The sequence below is a fragment of the Oreochromis aureus genome, linkage group 9 (genome assembly GCF_013358895.1).
Source record: "Oreochromis aureus strain Israel breed Guangdong linkage group 9, ZZ_aureus, whole genome shotgun sequence".
NCBI lineage: Eukaryota > Metazoa > Chordata > Actinopteri > Cichliformes > Cichlidae > Oreochromis > Oreochromis aureus.
The window spans coordinates 40,654,750-40,675,251 of NC_052950.1; the positions used below are offsets into that span (position 1 = coordinate 40,654,750).

General features: G+C 43.0%; 1 protein-coding gene across 3 annotated transcripts in view; it reads left to right on the forward strand.

The window, feature by feature from the left end:
* sycp2l (synaptonemal complex protein 2-like) overlaps positions 1 to 19,900 on the forward strand; it is a 32,832-nt gene extending 12,932 nt beyond the window's left edge. For 2 of the 3 annotated variants that reach the window (XM_039617590.1, XM_031752975.2), the window contains 18 exons: positions 22 to 56; positions 418 to 560; positions 1,561 to 1,613; positions 1,696 to 1,741; positions 1,846 to 1,938; positions 3,151 to 3,223; positions 3,346 to 3,473; positions 7,432 to 7,552; positions 7,673 to 7,722; positions 7,790 to 7,856; positions 8,147 to 8,280; positions 8,362 to 8,395; positions 8,677 to 8,769; positions 8,833 to 9,005; positions 9,080 to 9,174; positions 17,427 to 17,526; positions 19,510 to 19,556; positions 19,694 to 19,900. In XM_039617590.1, coding sequence (XP_039473524.1) covers positions 22 to 56; positions 418 to 560; positions 1,561 to 1,613; positions 1,696 to 1,741; positions 1,846 to 1,938; positions 3,151 to 3,223; positions 3,346 to 3,473; positions 7,432 to 7,552; positions 7,673 to 7,722; positions 7,790 to 7,856; positions 8,147 to 8,280; positions 8,362 to 8,395; positions 8,677 to 8,769; positions 8,833 to 9,005; positions 9,080 to 9,174; positions 17,427 to 17,526; positions 19,510 to 19,556; positions 19,694 to 19,748 — 1,540 coding nt within the window. In that variant the 3' untranslated portion in view covers positions 19,749 to 19,900. The remainder of the gene's footprint in view (positions 1 to 21; positions 57 to 417; positions 561 to 1,560; positions 1,614 to 1,695; positions 1,742 to 1,845; positions 1,939 to 3,150; positions 3,224 to 3,345; positions 3,474 to 7,431; positions 7,553 to 7,672; positions 7,723 to 7,789; positions 7,857 to 8,146; positions 8,281 to 8,361; positions 8,396 to 8,676; positions 8,770 to 8,832; positions 9,006 to 9,079; positions 9,175 to 17,426; positions 17,527 to 19,509; positions 19,557 to 19,693) is intronic. The other variant, XM_039617589.1, reaches the window with a different exon arrangement.
* The last annotated feature ends 602 nt before the right edge of the window (positions 19,901 to 20,502 follow it).

Sequence of the window (20,502 nt, forward strand, 5' to 3'; positions counted from 1 at the left end):
GCTTGATTGCCTGTCTGACAGACCCCAGGTGGCTGCAGCAGTTCTGACAGTTGGAGGTGAGCGTTACAGTAAATGGCACCGAATATTCAACGTGAGCGATTCTTGTTTTTCTTAATTGGGATTCTTTTCTCTGGGACCACACCTCTCATAATCCTTTACGGATATTTAGAATCGCTGTGGTTAAACGATGTCCTGAGGAAGTCTCATGAATGTGAACAGAAGAGTTTAGAGCCTCAGATTCTTGACTCTGCACTTGGAACACCTGAGCACGCCTGTGCCCTCAGAGTGCTGTTAGCAATGAATATATACTAGCATCATGTTTGTCGCATCTATGATAGACAGGAAGCCCGTAAACAGGAAAGGGCCTAGAATCACAGTGTTATTACGGACAGCCACGTTTGTAGTTCTCTGTTTCAGACTACGAGCTGCAGGTCAGCCTATCAGAGGCTCTGTGTCGCATGACTCCACGCAGAGACCGCATGCAGAAAGCCAGTCAGTGGTTCTCCATCCCTGACATCAGCATGGCTTTCTGTGACATCAGAGATGCTGATTTTGAGTCGGTGAGTTCTCAGCTGTCTCACTCTGTATGTCAGTTCCAAGCTTTCTGCTTAAATTCCACAGTGTGATGAACACAGCACACACAGTTTGGGTTGTTAAGCCTGTATTGAACCTTCTGAGTAATAAAAGTGAATCTTTACATTTTCTCCAAGTCTACCTCGAGTCAGCCACAAGATTGGACTGAATTCATACCCTAAAAACAAGTACATCCACAAGGCATTATTAGTATTTCATTGATGTGATCTTGGGGGGAAAAAAACAAACTATTTTTTTTCTTACAATTAATTTGTATATTAAAAAAACAAACAACAAATCTTCTCTAATATAACTTGAAGCTTTTGGCCTAAATACGCAGCATTAATGTAACAGCTTATTGGCCATCTTTCATTCTGGCATCACTTTTTTCAGTATTTCACATAAACATTATTTGTGCAAGTGTCATTTGATAAATCACTTTGAGGCAACTGTTGTTATTTGGTGCTATATAAATAAAACTGAACTGACTGAAGTGAACCAAGGTCATTTTGGCCCCAGTAGAAAATAATTCCAATAAAAACCCAACCAGACGGCCAATTGCTCTAATCTAACCAGCGAGTCCTGGGTCTGCCCTGGACCTCCATACCTGGAACACCTCACCCAGGAGACGTCACTTTTGATGTGGAGCAGCAGCGGTTCTACCCTGAGTTCCTCCTAAATGACCAAAGTCTTCACCCTGTCTGAAGGAAGAGTCAGAGGAAGCTCTTTTCTGTTTCTTTCAGTCCATGCCATGGCTTGTGACCACAGGTGAGGGTGGGATAAACCGACAGGGTCTGTGCCGATTCTCATCACGGCCACTCAGATTTGTCTGCAAAACAGCCGTAGTGCAAGCTGGATGTCATGGATTGACGACGCCAACAGAACCACATATCTGGGAAACTGGATTTATGCAGGGTTTTTTTTTGTTTTTGTTTGTTTGTTTGTTTGTTTTTTTGAAGTAAGTCACCTATCTGTCTCATTGTACAGGACTGCAGACGATTCTTGAATTTTGTCAACTGTTACCATGGAAACCAGAGGAGGTGATAAACCGTATTTAATTTATTAACATAAAGCAAATCGGAGAACTCTGATTACAGTAGTTACCTGTGTTCTGTCTCTCAGGGTCTACACTATTCCCTGCCTTCGCGCCTTTCTCAGTTCCACTCAGGTACTTTTCTTCACCCTTTGACTTGACCCTTTGAAAAAAATAAATAAATAAAAGACGTAATTTCTTTTGCCATTTGTATTCAGACTGTGTGTTTTCTTGTGCAGCTGTTTCGTCCAAAAGATGAGAAACTAGATGAGTTCTGGATCGACTTTAACACGGGCTCAGGATGTGTCAGCTTCTTCATTGACGAGCCTCAGGTAGTACTCTATACTATGAAGTTTTACTGTAGAACTGATTTTAGGTTGTGTTTTGGGGGGGCTTGCTTGATAAGCTGTATTAAATTCTTCAGCAGCTTCACTGGTTGCCCATAGAAGCCAGGATAAACTTTAAAATCTTACTTCTCACGTGCAAGTGTATCCATAAATCTTCTCCTTATCTGTGTGATCTGCTTCATACCAACACTGTTTCCCACCCTCTCAGATCCTCGTCTGCCATTCATCTTGTTGTTCCTTCTGCTCGTCTTATCACTATGGGAAGCAGAACCTTCAGTCACTCTGCTCCTCGGCTCTGGAACTTCCTCCAGCCATAAGAAATATGGACTCTCTTCCCTCATTTAAGCCACAGCGCAAAACACATCTCTTCAAACTGGCTTATTTATTTTAGTGCTGATTTTATCTGTTGTCAGGTTCTGTTTTGCAATTTTAACTTATTTTATGGGCAGCACGGTGGCACAGTGGTTAGCACTGTTGCCGCACAGCAAGAAGGTCTTGAGTTCAATTTCACAATCAGGCTGGAGTCTTTCTTTGTGGAGTTTGTATGTTCTCCCCGTGTTTGCGTGGGTTCTCCCCACGTACTCCGGCTTCCTTCCACCGTCCAAAGACATGCAGTTTGTGGAAATAGGTTAATTGATTAAACTAAATTGCCCATAGGTGTGAATGTGAGCGTGAATGGTTGTCTGTCTATGTGTGTTAGCCCTGCGACAGACTGGCAACCTGTCCAGGGTGTACCCTGCTTCTCGCCCTATGACAGCTGGGATAGGCTCCAGCACCCCCCACGACCTTGAGAAGGATAAGCGGAAGCAGATGGATGGATAACTTATTTTATATATTTCATAACTATTGCCCCTTTTATTTATTTTTTATTTTCTAAAGTGACCTTGGGTTTCTGAAAGGTGCCCTCAAATAACATTATTTCTTCTGATTATTATGATTATGACTATCATCATCATTATTATTATTTAGTCACTTGGATGAGTGATGAAACGTTTCTCCCACAAAATGCTACGTCCAGATGAACAGATTTAACTTTTGGAGTCATCATTATTATTAAATGTGTCAAATAATGCAATAAGGTTTTGTTTAAAAGCACCAAAGGGAACATCGAGCTGCCCTGAAGTTTTGGTTGTACACGGAGTTTGGCTGCATGTTCACATTCTTCTTCTGCTGTGTTCTGGTTATGTTTTTGTTCAGGGTTTCCTGTGGGGATCCATTCATGTGCTGAAGGAGGTGGTGGATCATTACAGTCTGCAGGTCAAACAGAATGGTCAGAACTTTAACCCTAAAATCCAGCATGTTGAAGCATTCAGTTATGTTAGATCATGTATAAGTAGGATGAAGCATGAATTGGACAATTCTGTCTGTTTTCCCCATGATGCCCTGGGGCAGAGACGGTCCTCAGTTTCTGGCTGAACAATCCCATCATGCACCACAATGTCAGAGGCCAGACAGTGGAGCTGACCTTCAACTGCAAACACCACAAAGAGGTGGAAGAGGCAGCTGAGAGAGTGTTCATGGTAATGGTTTGTCTCTGCACCTGTCCTGTCGGTTTCTGAATAATAAGGTGGAGAGAGAGTCAAGTTCCCTCAGTCCGTTGCCTGTATATCTGGGTTTTGGATGACATAGTTGCATCCCTGCACCTCGAGGAAGGCAAATGTTTTCTGTCATTTGCACTTAAACACCAGCCTTCACATGAGGGTGCCCGTCTTTGAGTCCTTTTTTGCTGGAAAGTAAGTAGGGGGGAACTACTGGCCTGGATGGGCGAAGACAGTGATGACTGTTCTGTTATTGAACTTCTAATCAGTTTTTCCCTTTAAAAAACCAAAAAACACCATGTTTGTGTAACCCAACCAGTGCAGGGGCCTCCCTACATCCCGGACTCCGCGTTGTGTAATTTTGTGTTAGATTGGGGTGCACAGTAGAGAGACCAGTCGGATACAGGCGTTCAATTTGTGTCTCGGACCGTGCCGTTTATTTAGATGCTGGGGCAACCACTCCAACTCTGCTGCTGGCCCTTTGCAAATCACAGTAAACACTGCGTGATTATCAACACATAGTGAAAGCCAACAACAAATATAAAAAAACACATTAAACAAAAATAATCATGTAGTCAAAGCATCTTTACAAAATTCCTCGGTCTCAGGAATGTGTATGACACAAAACTAACATAGCAGGACTACCAGCAAACTGTAGCTGAAGAGCTAATGCTTCATCTTGCATTACTTTGCCCGAATGAGTGCTCTGCTAACAAGCAGAAATGTAGCCCGAAATCCCGGCAGATATTTCAAAATGAAACATGTACACAAACTCCTCGTACTCTCATCAGACAGTATATGAACCTCTTAATAAACACAATATATGCTTAGCTTAAATGACAAACCGCTATTTTACACAGTGGAACACTCATTTTTAAACAAAACCAATGCAGTACACCACTGACAGTGCTTACCTATACAAATCACAGTAAACGCTGAACCAAGATGGCTCCGCGCGAAAAAATCTGAACTATGGTGTCCTGCAGAGGACAAATGGTCAAAATTGCTTAGATCTACCATGCATATGCAGCTCAACAGCGACACCTTGTGAGTTATTCCAGTCACTGCCTTACATCTGAACAAAAAGGTTTTCATGGCCACTGGTCAAGGATCAATATTTGTAATTGTATCATCAGATCTGCAGTCTGCGTGTCTTAGATTGGTGAAGAGTTATGAACTGATCATGCCTCTGGTGTTGGACACAGATATGTAAGAACAGGTGTGATTTATCTGAATTTATCTTAAAGGTGTGCTGGGAGCATCTGACACGGGTAGTTTAAATCTGTCAGTGCTTCTCTTCAGATAACCGGTCTCTCTTCAGACTTCAATTTGTACCTGAGCCATGGTTTTATTTTATTGTGTTTGATTTCTCGGTGTTATCAGAAGCTGCATCAATGGTTATAAAGTCTAACAGCTGCTGGGAGGAAGGACCTGCCATAACGCTCCTTTGTGCACTGTGGATACGGCAGTCTGTCACTGAAGGGGCTCTCCAGTTCTGCAACAGCTTCATGCACGGGTTGGGAGACATTGTCCAGGAGTTCTTCTGTCTCCTATTACATGCACTGGGGGGCTTCCTTGACAGAGCTGGCTCCGTATGGAGCTTATCCAACTGCTTCCTCTCAGCTGTAGATAAGCTGCTGTTCCAACAGACAACACCATAGATGATGGCCGAGGCCACAACAGAGGTCTTGGAGTGCAGGGTTGGCTCCTGAAAAGATTTCAGTGTCCTCAGCAGGTAGAATCTGCTCTGACCCATACTGTAAAGAACGTGAGTGTTGTGACTCCAGTCCAGTTTATTGTTCAGGTGAACACCCAGATACAGGTCAGTTCCCTGGATGTTCACTGGTGTCAATGTGGTGGGTCTGTTGTTGTGCTCACATGTTCAGGAGAGGGAGCAGTTTAGAGCTGGTGCTGTGGCTTGTCTCAGATTCAGTTGGTCTTGTTCTTCTGTCTTCACTGTTGGTTGAGTGAGGTGCTGGTGCTTTGAGAGGTTGAAGTGGAGTACTCGCTGCGGTGGGGAAGAAGGGTGCTGGCCTCCAGTCTGGTGCTGCGCTCGACACTGGTCCACTCTTCCTTGCCCTGTGGCAGGGTGTGAGGAAATGGGGGTGCTTACTGAACCTCTGTCTTCCCAGAGAGTCCCCAACATCTATGTAGGGGTGAGTCCACTGCACCTGCTGAGCACGGGGGGGGCATCTGCCCATCCACGCTTCAGAGGGTGTGGGTCGAGAGGCCTGGATCTAGGGCTGGCTGGATCTAGATCCCTCTGGGACATTGTTACTAAGGGTAGAGGATTGGTCTGGTGGCTGGGTGTCAGAAGGGTTTCATGATTGCAGCCTCACAATGATTTATAAAACACACACACACACACACACACACACACACACACACACACACACACACACACACACACACACACACACACACACACACACACACACACACACACACACACACACACACACAGAGAGCGAGCGAGCAAGGTAGTATATTTGTTTCTGTACCCCCTCTGTTTTGTCTTTTGGTGGTGTGTATCATATAAGTGAGTTTTGTTAGAGAAGTCTGTTTACTTCACCCTTCTCTTTTATTTCTATTTCTCTGCTTTCCTTTTATCTTTTACCCATCTGATCTTTACCCACTTTCTGCTCCAGCATAACATCCACTAGAAAACATGAATAATAAAACAAAGCTTAAATAAATAAATAAATAAATAAATAAATAAATAAATAAAACCCAAAGAACTGGAGAAATCAAAGAAAATGATCCCCACAGTGCTTCCATGCTCCAGGTGGGTCAGAGCTTGGTGCAGGAGGTAAATGATGGCATCATCTACCCCAGTGTTAGGGTGGTAGGCCAACTGCAGCAGATCCAATGAAGACGTCAACAGAGAGCGAAGATGTTTGAGTACCAACCTCTCAAGGGTCTTCGTCAGCTGCTGAGGTTCATCGGATGAATGGTCTTCAGTACTAGTACCACTCCAAAGCTGTGGAACTTTCCCCTGATTCAGGCTCATGCTGAACATGTATGCCAGGATGCCACACAGTTGGTCTGCACAGCTCCTCAGTTGCCTGGAGCTGATGCCATCTGGACCTGCAGTCTTTCTCACCTTGATCTTCCGCAGCTTGTTCGTCGCCTGAAGTTTTGATAGGAGGGGGGGGGGGGGGCTGGCTGTGAGATGGAAATGGAGTCTTGTGAAGGGGGTTTACAACAGAGATGATTGGGCTGGGGTAGTGGTGAATGTCTGTTCAAACCTCTTTGGACATCAAGGTTGGGACAGGTAAAAATTCCTGGGTACTTCACCTTAACAATAAACTGGACTAGTCACATAATGCTCACGCACTGTACAAGCAGTTTCAAAGTGGGCTCCATCTGCTGGGCAGGCATGTGCAGGATATTAGTGAAGAGTATTTATTACACTGTGATGTCTTCTGCTATCTTTTATGGAGTTGTCTGCTGGGGAGGCAAGGGACAGATGGAGAGCAGCAGATTAATAGACTGGTGAAGAGGGCAAGCTCTATCCTGGACAGTCCTCCAGACCCCATAGAGAAGCTGGGTGAGGACCTTGTTCATTATGGACAACACCTGTCACCCCCTGCATGTGACTGTGGAGGCCCTGAACAGCTCCTTCAGCAGTGGACTATTAGAGCCACGGTGTAGGAGCAGGCTCGTAGGCCCTTCATCCCCACAGCAGACTGTGCAGTACACAGCTGCGATAGCTGTCTGCAAAAATATTCAGACTTTATTTACTGTATATAGCAACCATTTGTAAGTATTGCAGTGTTTTTAGCTTTATTGCACACTATTTTTTTCTGTTAAGTTTTTCTAGTAATCACAAATTTACTTTGTCTTCCTGTCCCTTGTGCTGATGTAACAAGTAAATTTCCTGTGTGGGATTAATATTAGTCTCTGTCTATGTGATGTTGATGATGTCACACTCAAACAGAAAGTGCAGAACACCCCACATGTCAAAGATCCAGGTGGTACAGCCCAGGCCTTGACTGCAAACAAACACGGCAGTCGATCGTATGGCCGTAAGAAGGCGCCAAGTAAGAGTCAGCTTAAGAGTGAGTCACATCTTCATTGACTTTGTACATAATCGTTATCACCGCACCATCATCAGAGGCAGATGGCTTTCATTGTGTCATCATCACAAATTCCAGGAATAAACCTTTCTCCTTCCATAGTTTTGCCTCTGTCGTCTCCGAGCAGTGAAGAAGACTCCTCTGTATCCAAGGTAACAACAATCGCCAACAAACAAACAGTTTGTTTCTGACGTCTAACCTTCAGGGTTCTGCCCTCAGCCTGCAGCCAGAAGTACAGCGGAGGTCCTGTTTGATCATATCAGACACACAACCTCTGGATGTCACAGTAAGTTAGCTTCTTCTTTAAGCCCCGGTTTCTTTAGATGTTTAGAGTTACTGTAAAGATCTAAACAAATGAACACCAAACATTTTGTCTACTTCATGATGTTTTTTCTTTCATTAACATCTCAGTGGTGCATCACTGTAGACGCTGCTGAAAGGGACTGTGGATAATACTGTGCTTTGTTAAAGGCCGGTCCCATCTATAGGAAAAGAAATGAACCTCTCTGAACAGGAAGAACTGTAATGATCTCCTGTGATCATCCTCTACAGGTCTATTTTTGTTTTCTATTTCAGGTTGTCATACTGTCAGCGACATCACTGTTGAAACTCACCTGCCAGATGCAATAGAACCGGTGTCAGGTGATCCTAAAGGGGTGGACCTACAGGTCTCCCAGGAATTTGAAGAAAGCAGCTCCCATTTGGAGCAGGTTCATGTCCTTTGCTAATTTTTTTTCAGATCCATCATTGCTTCTTGTTTTGTTTTATCAGTTTCCTGTTCCTTCCTGCAGGAAGTGTTCAGGAAAAGAAAAGCTCCAGACTCAGGTGTGCTCTGTTCTAAGCCTCCACATTTGTCACTTCCAAACTGACTTTCACAACATCTGAAACACATTTTTAATAATGAGTTGTTTTTGCAGACCTGTGAGAAATGTGACAGAAAAACACTGACGGCAAAAAGAATGACCCAACCCACATGACTCATTTTAGCTGATAATTTCTTTTTTCTTTTTTCTTTTTTTTTAAACTCACAACCTGAAGAATCTTTTATATAAAGGGTTTCATACATTTACCTATTTAGGTTACCTGTTACCTGTTCCTGTATTTAGGTTACCTGTCAGATCAAACTGAGGGTGAGTTGGTCCAGAAGAGAAGGGCAGAGCTTCAACAAGAGGGAGAAGGATCTAAACCACTGTCGACAGGTAAATTCTTACACTTTTCACACAGTTTGCCTAAAGTTAAAGTGATTGATGATCTTGCTCCAGCTCACCTGGTTATAGACCGCTCACCTGAAGAGCCGGAGCTGTCCGCAGAAGAGGCAGGACCACCTGTGGACAGTGAGACGCCTGAGCCGAGAGCAGTGACAGAGTCAGACCTGATGTATGGTATAACAGCTGCCATCAAAACCTTCAAAGCACAGCTAGAGGAACACTTCACTGTCAGTAACCACATATTATTGATTATTGGTTTTATTATTGGCTGTGATTAGATAATCAGTAACTCCAATTTCAGGGCCACTGGCAGAAAGTTGAAACTGAAATTCTCCTTTCGCTAAAGGAGCAACAACAACATGTGTCCGCCCTGCTCATGGCTCTACATCAACACAGGTACAGCATACATCGTCCCTTTCCTCTGAATCCTGTTAAATATCCCAATTCTTTGATCTTTGGGCTGAAGGAAGAACAACACTTGGTGTATAAATGCTCAATCAACAATCTCTTTATTCCATATTACATACAGCACTTTGAGCATTAAAAAACGTCTAGATGGGAGATGTGGACAGGAGGGTGTCCGCCAGATCTCAAAATGTTTGACCGTTTCTCACATTCTTAAAGCTTTGGTCCCCCTTCCACAGTCATAAAACCTAAACATCCACATTCTTACTCTCTCTCTCAGTGAGCCTAAGTTATGACCTTGGCTTCCTGTGCAGTATGTTCTGTTCTTCCTAATCAGACAAATAAGGCCATGATTCTCTGAAAACAGTATTTCTCATGAATCAGCAGTATAATGCATCATAAACAATGTCATTCATTCACAATAAATCAGCAGTCTAATGTAATACAAATCAGTCTAATAAATCTAATAGTTATCACCTTCTTCTAAGTCAGGAGTATAATGCAAACTGAAACTACATAATAATTTCATAATCTTTAATTACAGGTATAATGTGGCATAAATTAATATAATAATCTCACAATCCACTTCTCCATACCCAGGACCTCTTTTGACTTATCTTTACATCATTACTCACAAGAAGTTGGTTTTCTATTTGATTAGACAAGTCAGGGGTTCATCTATCGAGCTATGAACATGTTCAGAAACATGCACAGCTGTACTGCTAGCAGAGTAACTGATTTTACAACGAAAACTAAAACTACAACTCGTAAGCTGGAGAGGAAATGGTGTGTCACAAATTTAGAGGATCATCATTTAGCCTGGAGAGAGAGTTTGCTGCTTTATAAGAAAGCCCTCCGCAAAGCCAGAACATCTTACTATTCGTCACTGATTGAAGAAAATAAGAACAACCCCAGGTTTCTCTTCAGCACTGTAGCCAGGCTGACAAACAGTCAGAGCTCTACTGAGCCAACAATCCCTTTAACGCTAACTAGTAATGACTTCATGAACTTCTTCACAAATAAAATTTTAATCATTAGAGAAAAAATTACCAATAATCATCTCACAGATGTAATATTATCTACAGCTACTTTTAGTACCATTGATGTTAAGTTGGACTCTTTTTCTCCAATTGATCTTTCTGAGTTAACTTCAATAATTACTTCCTCCAAACCATCAACGTGTCTTTTAGACCCCATTCCTACAAAACTGCTCAAAGAAGTCCTGCCATTAATTAATTCTTCAATCTTAAATATGATCAACCTATCTCTAATAATCGGCTATGTACCACAGGCCTTCAAGCTGGCTGTAGTTAAACCTTTACTTAAAAAGCATCTCTAGACCCAGCAGTCTTAGCTAATTATAGGCCAATCTCCAACCTTCCTTTCATATCAAAAATCCTTGAAAGAGTAGTTGTCAAACAGCTAACAGATCATCTGCAGAGGAATGGCTTATTTGAAGAGTTTCAGTCAGGTTTCAGAGCTCATCACAGCACAGAAACAGCTTTAGTGAAGGTTACAAATGATCTTCTTATGGCCTCTGACAGTGGACTCATCTCTGTGCTTGTCCTGCTAGACCTCAGTGCAGCGTTCGATACTGTCGACCATAATATCCTATTAGAGCGATTAGAACATGCTGTAGTGTTACGTCCTGGCCTTGGGGTAACCGAAGAAAAAGGGGTCCAACACAAAAAGGTCTTTTCACTCCTACTTAATCTGCTGCAGTGCTCAAGATATACAGTAAATACAAAATTACCAGCAATGCTTAGACAACTATTTACTAGGTCCACAAAGGCTGCGTGCTCAAAGACTGCTAAAGCCAGAAGTGCGAGGCTTGTGAAATAGGACGGTCTAGCCTTTGTTGCACTGCTCAGGTTGCCTAGCAACCATGATACAAACAGCTGGAAATGTTTCCTACAGCATTGTTTGACAGAAATGAAGGAGAAAATCTTTTGTTCATCTGTTTGTCTATGATCTTTGTTTGATTTGATAAGTATCTGAGGCTGAGACCACGGGACTGTGAAAATATGATTGTTGGGCTTCATATCTGTACTGAACAGTCATCTTAAGATTAGTAAATAACAATTAGCTTAAGTTGTCCATGAGACTAAAGTCATCTCATTGTGGTAATGTAAATGTAATATCGCCAACATTAAAGTTATATTAATTATGAACTTTAACTCTGTGTCAAAAACTGAGCTTCAGTAAAGATTCAATTTGCAGTTATATGTATATATAGATGTATTATATATAAGAGACAAATATTGTTCATTTAATATGTTGGCATTACTAAGTTTGGCTCAATGCTTACATATATGTGTAAAAAGAAAATGTACGAGCTGTGATAACTGTTTCTGATAGAATGAAGATCAGACTGATATATGAAATATTCCTTTATTGGGGGAGAAAATCAGACCATGTCATAACTGCTTTAAGTCATACAGAATAGATATCAGAGCCTTAAACAGGCTGACTTCTGCTAAATGGGTCAAACTGGGCAGAAAGTACACAAACACATAACATCCTTATAGAATATGATGTAACACTATAGATCAACTTACCTCAGAATATATAAAGCATATAAACAATTACAGCAATATGATGCAACAAACACAGCAGTGCTACTAATCCAAAATACTCAAAGCTTCATAGAACTGAAACAAACATTTATTTTTAGCTCCATCCTGCTGCTGATACATACTTTAGGTTTCTGAATATTAAACTTGTTGCTGCCTTTCATAGTGTGTAACTTGAAGGCCCTGAGTACTTTCTCCCACACTGAAAACACTGGGATGTGAAGCGAGATCGATCAACTGTAGACCAGACAACAAACGACGGAGGCCCAGAAAAGTACAATCAAACGATGAGTTTATTGACAACGGAGAACAACCATCAGCATATGGCTTATTTGCTCTGACAAAAATACACTGAGTTCTGGTTTTATAGCATAGAGGATCACACCCCACATACACGTCAATACAGGTCAAAATACATTATGTCCAGTCATTGTTTACAGACAAGGGTACATCTTGTACATCTCTAATAACTATGAACAGACATATAACTTCTCTTTTGATAACACCTTCCTTTTAAGGTAATAACTTCAAGCTTCAGGGCCTCTAAGGGCTAATAATGGACCCTCGTCCTCAATCACTAAGTAGACTGAATTGGCGCAGGTCTCAAATAAGAAGCAGAAGACACTTGGGCCTTCGCTCAGGCCTGCTACTAGATTTATGTGTATTGTAAGCATGCATGCAATTAACCTGCTATGTTCTCATCTTCCCTCAACATGTATCACCTGGACACTCTCACCAGTGAAGCTTAAAACCCTCTTGGATAGAACATCAACTCTAAACAAGCACAGTTATGCATTGTGTATAGAATGAACTCAACCTGTGAATAGAATGAATGTGATGACAAACATATTCAATGCAATATGAACCCTGTAAACAATATTACTGATAAAATAATACTGTAGAACATGTTATTAATGCATTTATCATAAGGCAGAGTATATGGCAGCAATAAAAGAATCTCTAAATCCCAACAGATGATAACATTATTTGAACATTACCTAATAAGTCTGATTCAGGACAGACAATTAGTTATGTTAAACTTTCCTAGCAGTCCTTCACAAACAGGGAACAGTCTGTCTATTCTCTCCATCTGTCAGCTGCTGCTGGCTCTTCCTCCTCCTCTTCCTCACACACTGCTGAGTTTGTCCTGGTGGATCATCAGGGGTGCAAAGCCTCACAGATGATGTGCAGCAGTGGGTCCCTCAGTCTGTCCTCACTCTGGACACTTGCAGTTGGTGTGTGTGTGTGTGTGTGTGTGTTAATTACACATATATAGAATACAGGGGATGACAGAAATGAAATGAGGTGGAATGAATACTACAGAATGTACATAAGGTGCAGTTGCAGTCTGGCAGTGTGACAGGTCAACTGTTTAGGAGGGAGATGGCGAGGGGAAAGAAACTGTTCCTGTGTCGGGTGGTCCTGGTCTGCAGGCTTCTGTACCATCTGCCAGAGGGCAGCAGGTCAAAGAGTCTGTGTCCAGGGTGTGAGGGGTCTGTGATGATCTTCCCTGCCCGTTTCCTGGTTCTTGAGAGGTACAGGTCCTGGATGGAGGGCAGGGGGGGCGCCGATGATCTTCTCTGCTGCCCGTACAGTGCGCTGCAGTCTGCTCCTGTCCTGTTTAGTGGCTGCACCATACCAGACTGTGATGGAGGAGCACAGGACAGACTCAATGACTGCAGTGTAGAACTGGATCAGCAGCTCCTGTGGAAGACTGTACTTCCCCAGTTGTCTCAGGAAGTACATCCTCTGCTGGGTCTTTTTGAGGATGGAGTTGATGTTGGTCTCCCACTTCAGGTCCTGGGAGATGGTGGTACCCAGGAACTTGAAGATCTTCACAGTCGACACAGGGCTGTCGGATATGGTAAGGGGGGGCAGAGTTGAGGGATGTCTCCTGAAGTCCACTGTCATCTCTACAGTTTTAGGAGTGTTCAGCTCCAGATTGTGCTGACTGCACCAGAGTACCAGCCACTCAACTTCCTGCCGGTATGTAGACTCATCACCATCCTGAATGAGGCCAATGACGGTGGTGTCATCTGCAAACTTTAGGAGTTTAACAGCTGAGTTCTTAGAGGTGCAGTCATTAGTGTAGAGGGTCACACTAATGACTCATTAGTGTACTGTGGTCCTCTCACCACAGTAGTGGTGAGAGGACACATCCTTGAGGGGCACCAACACTGAGGAACCGAGTTTCAGAGGTGATCTCCCCCAGCCTCACTTGTTGCTTTCTGTCTGTCAGGAAGCTGGTGATCCACTGACAGGTAGCTGGTGACACGCTGAGCTGGGAGAGTTTGGAGGAGAGAAGTTCAGGCACGATGGTGTTAAAAGCCGAACTAAAGTCCACAAACAGGACCCTGGCATAAGTTCCCGGGCGGTCGAGGTGTTGCAGGATGTAATGCAGCCCCATGTTCACTGCATCATCCACCGACTTGTTTGACCGATAGGCAAACTGCAGAGGGTCCAACTGGTGGCCTGTAATGTCCTTCAGATGGGCTAACACCAGTCGTTCAAAGGATTTCATGACCACAGACGTCAAGGCGACAGGTCTGTAGTCATTCAGTCCTGTGATGGTGGGTTTCTTGGGAAAAGGGATGATGGTGGAGCGTTTGAAGCAGGGTGGAACTTCACACAGCTCCAGGGATCTGTTGAAGATGTGCGTAAAGATAGGAGCCAGCTGTTCAGCACAGGTTTTGAGGCAGGAGGGTGAGACACCGTCTGGTCCGGGGGCTTTCCTGGGCTTCTGTTTCTGAAATAGTCGGCTCACATCCTCAGTGTATATTCTGAGTTTCAAGGAGGAGGAAAGGGGGGTGAGAGGTGTGATGGAGGTCGTTGAGTCTGGATTGGAGAGGGTGGTGGTGGTCGTTGAGACTGGATTGGGGAGGGGGGAGGGGTGAGAGGTGTGTTGGGGGTCAATGTCTGAAACAATGTCTCTGGGGAGGGGAGGGTGAGAGTCTGTCCTTCTCAAACCTGCAGTATAATGTATTTAACGTGTTGGCCAGGTCTTTGTTTGCTTCAACAGTGGGTGGGGGGCGTCTGTAGCTGGTGATTTCCTGCAGGCCCCTCTACACTGACTATGCTTTCTGTATTTAGGGAGTTCGTGTTTTAGGTTTGCTCTGTTAAAATCCTCAAGCACAGTTGTAAAGGAATCCGGGAATTTCCTTTCCAGGGTGGTGATCTGGTCAGCAAGCTTGCACAGTACGTTGTTCGCGTTGGAGGGATGTAAACTCCGACCAGCATGATAAATTATCCACACCCACTGCCGCGCTATGAAGTCTGGGATATGTAGGGCCATGAAGGATACACCGACCCATCCTTAAAATTCAGGGGAATGAAGGACATTTCTTGGCCTCATTTCGAGCAGCTTTTGAATTGGGACAGCCTTCGTCGTGCCGCTGTGATGTAACCGGCCTTAAAATGCGGCCTTTAAGGCTGCAGACCCTGAATTGGGATACAGCCAGAGAGAAAAGGAAAATCCCACAGCCATGCTCTGGTGGGAGGAGTCACACATAACTCACAAACACTCATAACATTGAATCATAACAGTAGGTATTACAGGTACAGCTCTACAGTGGTTTGTATCATATCTATCTCATCGACTCAACTTCGTTCATGTACATGGAGAGTCTTCTTCACACACTGAGGTTAATTATGGAGTTCCACAGGATTCAGTGTTAGGACCAATTCTGTTTACATTATACATGCTTCCCTTAGGCAGTATCATTAGAAGACACAGCATACATTTTCACTGCTTCAGTTTTCAGGCCCCTCTTCTGTGGAACCAGCTTCCAGTTTGGATTCGGGAGACAGACACTATCTCTACTTTCAAGATTAGGCTTCAAACTTTCCTTTTTGCTAAAACATATAGTTAGGGCTGGACCAGGTGACCCTGAATCCTCCCTTAGTTATGCTGCAATAGACGTGAGGCTGCCGGGATTCCCATGATGCATTGAGTTTTCCTTTCCAGTCACCTTTCTCACTCACTATGTGTTAATAGACCTCTCTGCATTGAATCATATCTGTTATTAATCTCTGTCTCTCTTCCACAGCATGTCTTTATCCTGTTTTCCTTCTCTCACCCCAACCAATCACAGCAGATGGCCCCGCCCCTCCCTGAGCCTGGTTCTGCTGGATGTTTCTTCCTGTTAAAAGGGAGTTTTTCCTTCCCACTGTCGCCAAAGTGCTTGCTCATAGGGGGTCATATGATTGTTGGGTTTTTCTCTGTATGTATTATTGTGCGATCTGCTGTACAATATAAAGCACCTTGAGGCGACTTCTGTTGTGATTTGGCGCTATACAAATAAAATTGAATTGAACTGAATTGCTATGCAGATGACACGCAGCTCTATCTGTCCATGAAGCCAGGTAACACACACCAATTAGTTAAACTGCAGGAATGTCTTAAAGACATAAAGACCTGGATGGCCGCTAACTTTCTGCTTCTTAATTCAGATCAAACTGAGGTTATTTTACTCGGCCTTGAAAATCTTAGAAATATGGTATCTAAGCAGATTGTTACTCTGGATGGCATTACCTTGGCCTCCAGTAACACTGTGAGGAACCTTGGAGTCATTTTTGACCAAGACATGTCCTTCAATCTACATATTAAACAAATATGTAAGACTGTTTTCTTCCATTTGTGCAACATCTCAAAAATTAGAAAAATCCTGTCTCAGAGTGATGCTGAAGAACTAGTTCATGCATGTATTACTTCCAGGCTGGACTACTGTAATTCTTTATTATCAGGATGTCCTAAAAACTCACTGAAAAGTCTTCAGCTAATCCAAAATGCTGCAGCAAGAGTACTGACAGGGACTAGAAAGAGAGAGCAGATTTCTCCTGTATTGCCTTCCCATCATTGGCTTCCTGTTAAATCCAGGATTCAAAATCCTGCTCCTCACATACAAGGTCTTAAATAATCAGGCCCCATCTTATCTTAATGACCTTGTAGTACCATATCACCCTATTAGAGCACTTCGCTCTCACACTGCAGGCCTACTTGTTGTTCCTAGAGTATTTAAAAGTAGAATGGGAGGCAGAGCCTTCAGTTTTCAGGCCCCTCTTCTGTGGAACCAGCTTCCAGTTTGGATTCGGGAGACAGACACTATCTCTACTTTCAAGATTAGGCTTCAAACTTTCCTTTTTGCTAAAGCATATAGTTAGGGCTGGACCAGGTGACCCTGAATCCTCCCTTAGTTATGCTGCAATAGACGTAGGCGGCCGGGGATTCCCATGATGCACTGAGTTTTTCCTTTCCAGTCACCTTTCTCACTCACTATGTGTTAATAGAGCTCTCTGGTGAATCACACTTGTTATTAATCTCTGTCTCTCGTCCACAGCATGTCTTTATCCTGTCTTCCTTCTCTCACCCCAACCAGTCGCAGCAGATGGCCCCGCCCCTCCCTGAGCCTGGTTCTGCCGGAGGTTTCTTCCTGTTAAAAGGGAATTTTTCCTTCCCACTGTCGCCAAAGTGCTTGCTCATAGGGGTCATATGATTGTTGGGTCTTTTCTCTGTATGTGTTATTGTAGGGTCCACCTTACAATATAAAGCACCGTGAGGCGACTGTTGTGCATAACTAAAGCTGAATTGAAAATCGAAAAACAGAATAATACAGACTAAAAGAACGACAGCTACAGCAGACTAAACAGTGCTGTGTGTTTGTGTGTTTGCAGGTTATTGCTGCTACAGAGGCTGGAAAATGGTGTGTCTGATCAGGTGAAGCAATTTGAAGAAAAGTCAACAAACCTGAACTCCTTAACCACTCAGATCCAGGTACTGGCACATACTGCAGTAATACTACAGTCAAGGGCGTCGATTTGGCATGGACGGAGGGGACACGTCCCCACCAATATCCAGCGATTATTGAATTGTCCCCACCAATAATTTGATCGCTTCTTGTAACAAAAAAAAAAAAACGATTGAAAGAAAAAAACAGATCTGTCAGCGTCTCAGTCACCCAGCGGTGCAGAAAGAGTTAAATTACGTTCTCTACTGGAGTCCGACCTCATGTGACAAATATGGCCAATGTGATTGGCTGAGCCTTTCAGGGAGCTCTGTTTAGTTTCAGCAGCGGCAAACCTGCGCTGCGAGGAGGAGAGGAGGACTGCAGCAAAGAGGAAGAACGTGCATATAAGAAAGTATTTTTCAAAGAAACCTGTAAGTCACTTAAAGGCTGTGGCTCACATCAGTCTAAAATTGTATGCAACCATGAATTACGGCTTTTGGACACTAACTGCACAACAGGCAGCACTATTAGTTCTCTCAGTCTCAGAGCAGCATTTCTAATTTTGATTGAAACTGTCAGAGAAAACGGAGCCTCGAGCAAGCCAGGATATTAGTTTAAAGAGGCTGTTAAAATTATACGTTAAAATGTTGGTGACACAATAATTTCATCCTAGTGGCACTGACATATTCATAGGGTTCATTTTTGAGACAAAATATCATGAGGTAGTCATGATTTTGCAAATATTCCACCTTGTAGTGCAGTTTGCACTACAATTGTTTGGCTGCTGATGTAAATTGATTGATTAGTGTAGATTTGACAAAGAATCTGAATTGTCTCACTTTTTATATGGCACGAATCAATGTTTTATTTTATCAATATGTCCTAGTGCAGTCAGAGGGGAAAAGCCAGGGCCAAAGGTGAGGCACATCAAGCACAGAATAATAATTTTGTGGTCATCTTAGATGAGTTTTATGGACAAAAACCACCAGTTCATTTAGTGTTCCCTTAGTTTTAATGTATAAGAGAAGTTGGTAACTGAAGTAATCGTGTTAAGATAAGATTACCTTAAGTATATTTCTCCTTTTTTATCAAGAAGCAAAGACAAAAAGGAAAAAAAAAGAAACTGGGCGGGGTTCGGTGGTTGAAACACCCGTCCCCACCAATGCCAAAACCAAATCTACGCCCTTGACTACAGTCTATGTACATGCTCAAACACTTGAGTACTGAATCATGGCCTCTGATTCTTTCTCACTCATGTGAGAGGTTGCTAATTTACAGAGTTGCAATTTCTTTTAAATTTTTTAGCATTTTTGCAGAAGCCTCCATTTATCCTCAGCTTAACCCCCAAAGTTAAAATATTTCCTCTGCACATCTTCAAACCATCTCTGCCTCGCCTCTTTAACTTTATCTCCAAACACATTTCTCTGCCACTCCTGAAAGTTGTTCTCTTGACACTCTATCATCTGCTTTCTCTGATCCACAAAGATGACCTTGGTCTAAACTTCTCCATCAACACTCTCAAAGCAAACATCACATCTGTAGTGCTCTCTTCCTTGAAATTGCCAAAGCAGAACTAAAGCTACGTCCACAATGTAAGCGTTTCATGGTGATGTGGTGACAACTCACTGCAACTTAAAGTGACCGTGGCTCAAATGAAGACTGGTGATGGGGAACTGGGCGGGGACAGAGAAACTTTTCTCCACTTCTACTACTAATGACAGTGAGGAGTATTTGAGGAATATATGAGTTGGTAGTATATGCACTGGAACCCTAGAACGTGTGCACACACATTGGCTTTAAATTTCTGAGTATGCACGCAGCTTAAGTCTCAGTTTGTGTCACCTATGTTTGGTGGTTTTTCCACACCTTGGCTGGGAGGTGCTGGTGAAAACAGTCCGTGGGTATTTGTGGGTGTTGTCTTTGATCTCCTGAACAACCAAGAAAAACATAAGCTGATGAAAAGTTGTGGCTTCTTCAAAACCAAAGGTTGAATTTTTAAGACCTGATCCAAAAATAATTGTTTTTTCCAGTCTGAGATGCAGCGACTCAGCTCCTTCTGCGCTGAACAACAGCAGAGGTCAGTCCGATTCCACCTGTTTACATGGGAAGGGTCGAGTTTGAATTTGGTCTTAAATCTTACACTTAACTGATCCAGACTAGTTTTAACTTGTTCAGACTCTTTAAATCTTCAGGATTCGTTTTTTGTCACCTCAGGTTGAAGTCTTCGGAGGGTGGCGAGGCGGGGGTGGAGCATCCATCCAGCCAGTAAAGAAGCAGATGTCTTTTAGAGACACGTTTCAATTTCTTTTGTTAGAACACAAAGTTTAGTGTTTAAGTTTCTCTTCTGAATAAGGACGAAATATCTTTGAAGACAACAAATAAAAACGAAGAGCGGAAGTCAGTGAGTTCGATTTTATTTATTTGTTTATATTTTATTTGTCTTTACTGGTAACAGCTCACTGCCATGGTTAAAGTTTGACAGGCTAGAGTGACTTGACCAATCCACCAGGTGGAGACAAACTTGGTGGAGCACTCGGGAATTGATTTCTGTTCCAAAGAACAAACACAAACAAAATGTTTTAATAATCATAATAAATATGAGGGGGAAAAAATGCCGACAGTGAAAAATGAGATGAGCTCCTTCATCCTGCACAGGGGGTGAAACGTTGAGTGTACTGGTCTCTGTGCAGCAGCGCCCCCTCCTGCTTAAACAGTTTATGAAACAAAGGTCTGTATTACACAATGCAGCTCAGAGTTATCAGCCACGGCTTCAGAGCTTTCTGCAGTTTGGTGTTTAAAACAGCTGCAGTTGGTTGTGGACAAAAACCTTTATTTATGATTCAGATTACACGGACTCTATGTGAGCCACATGTTAATGTAGCTGCATGGCTTAAGGAAAAAAAGGAGTTTAGGTGAAGTGTTTGTACGAGGAGCTGCTCAGCTTTAAATCTAAAAAAAAACTGCAGTCACGTTGTCTCCCAAAGCTTCATTTATTTCAATAATTTTACAAAGGAAACGCATCG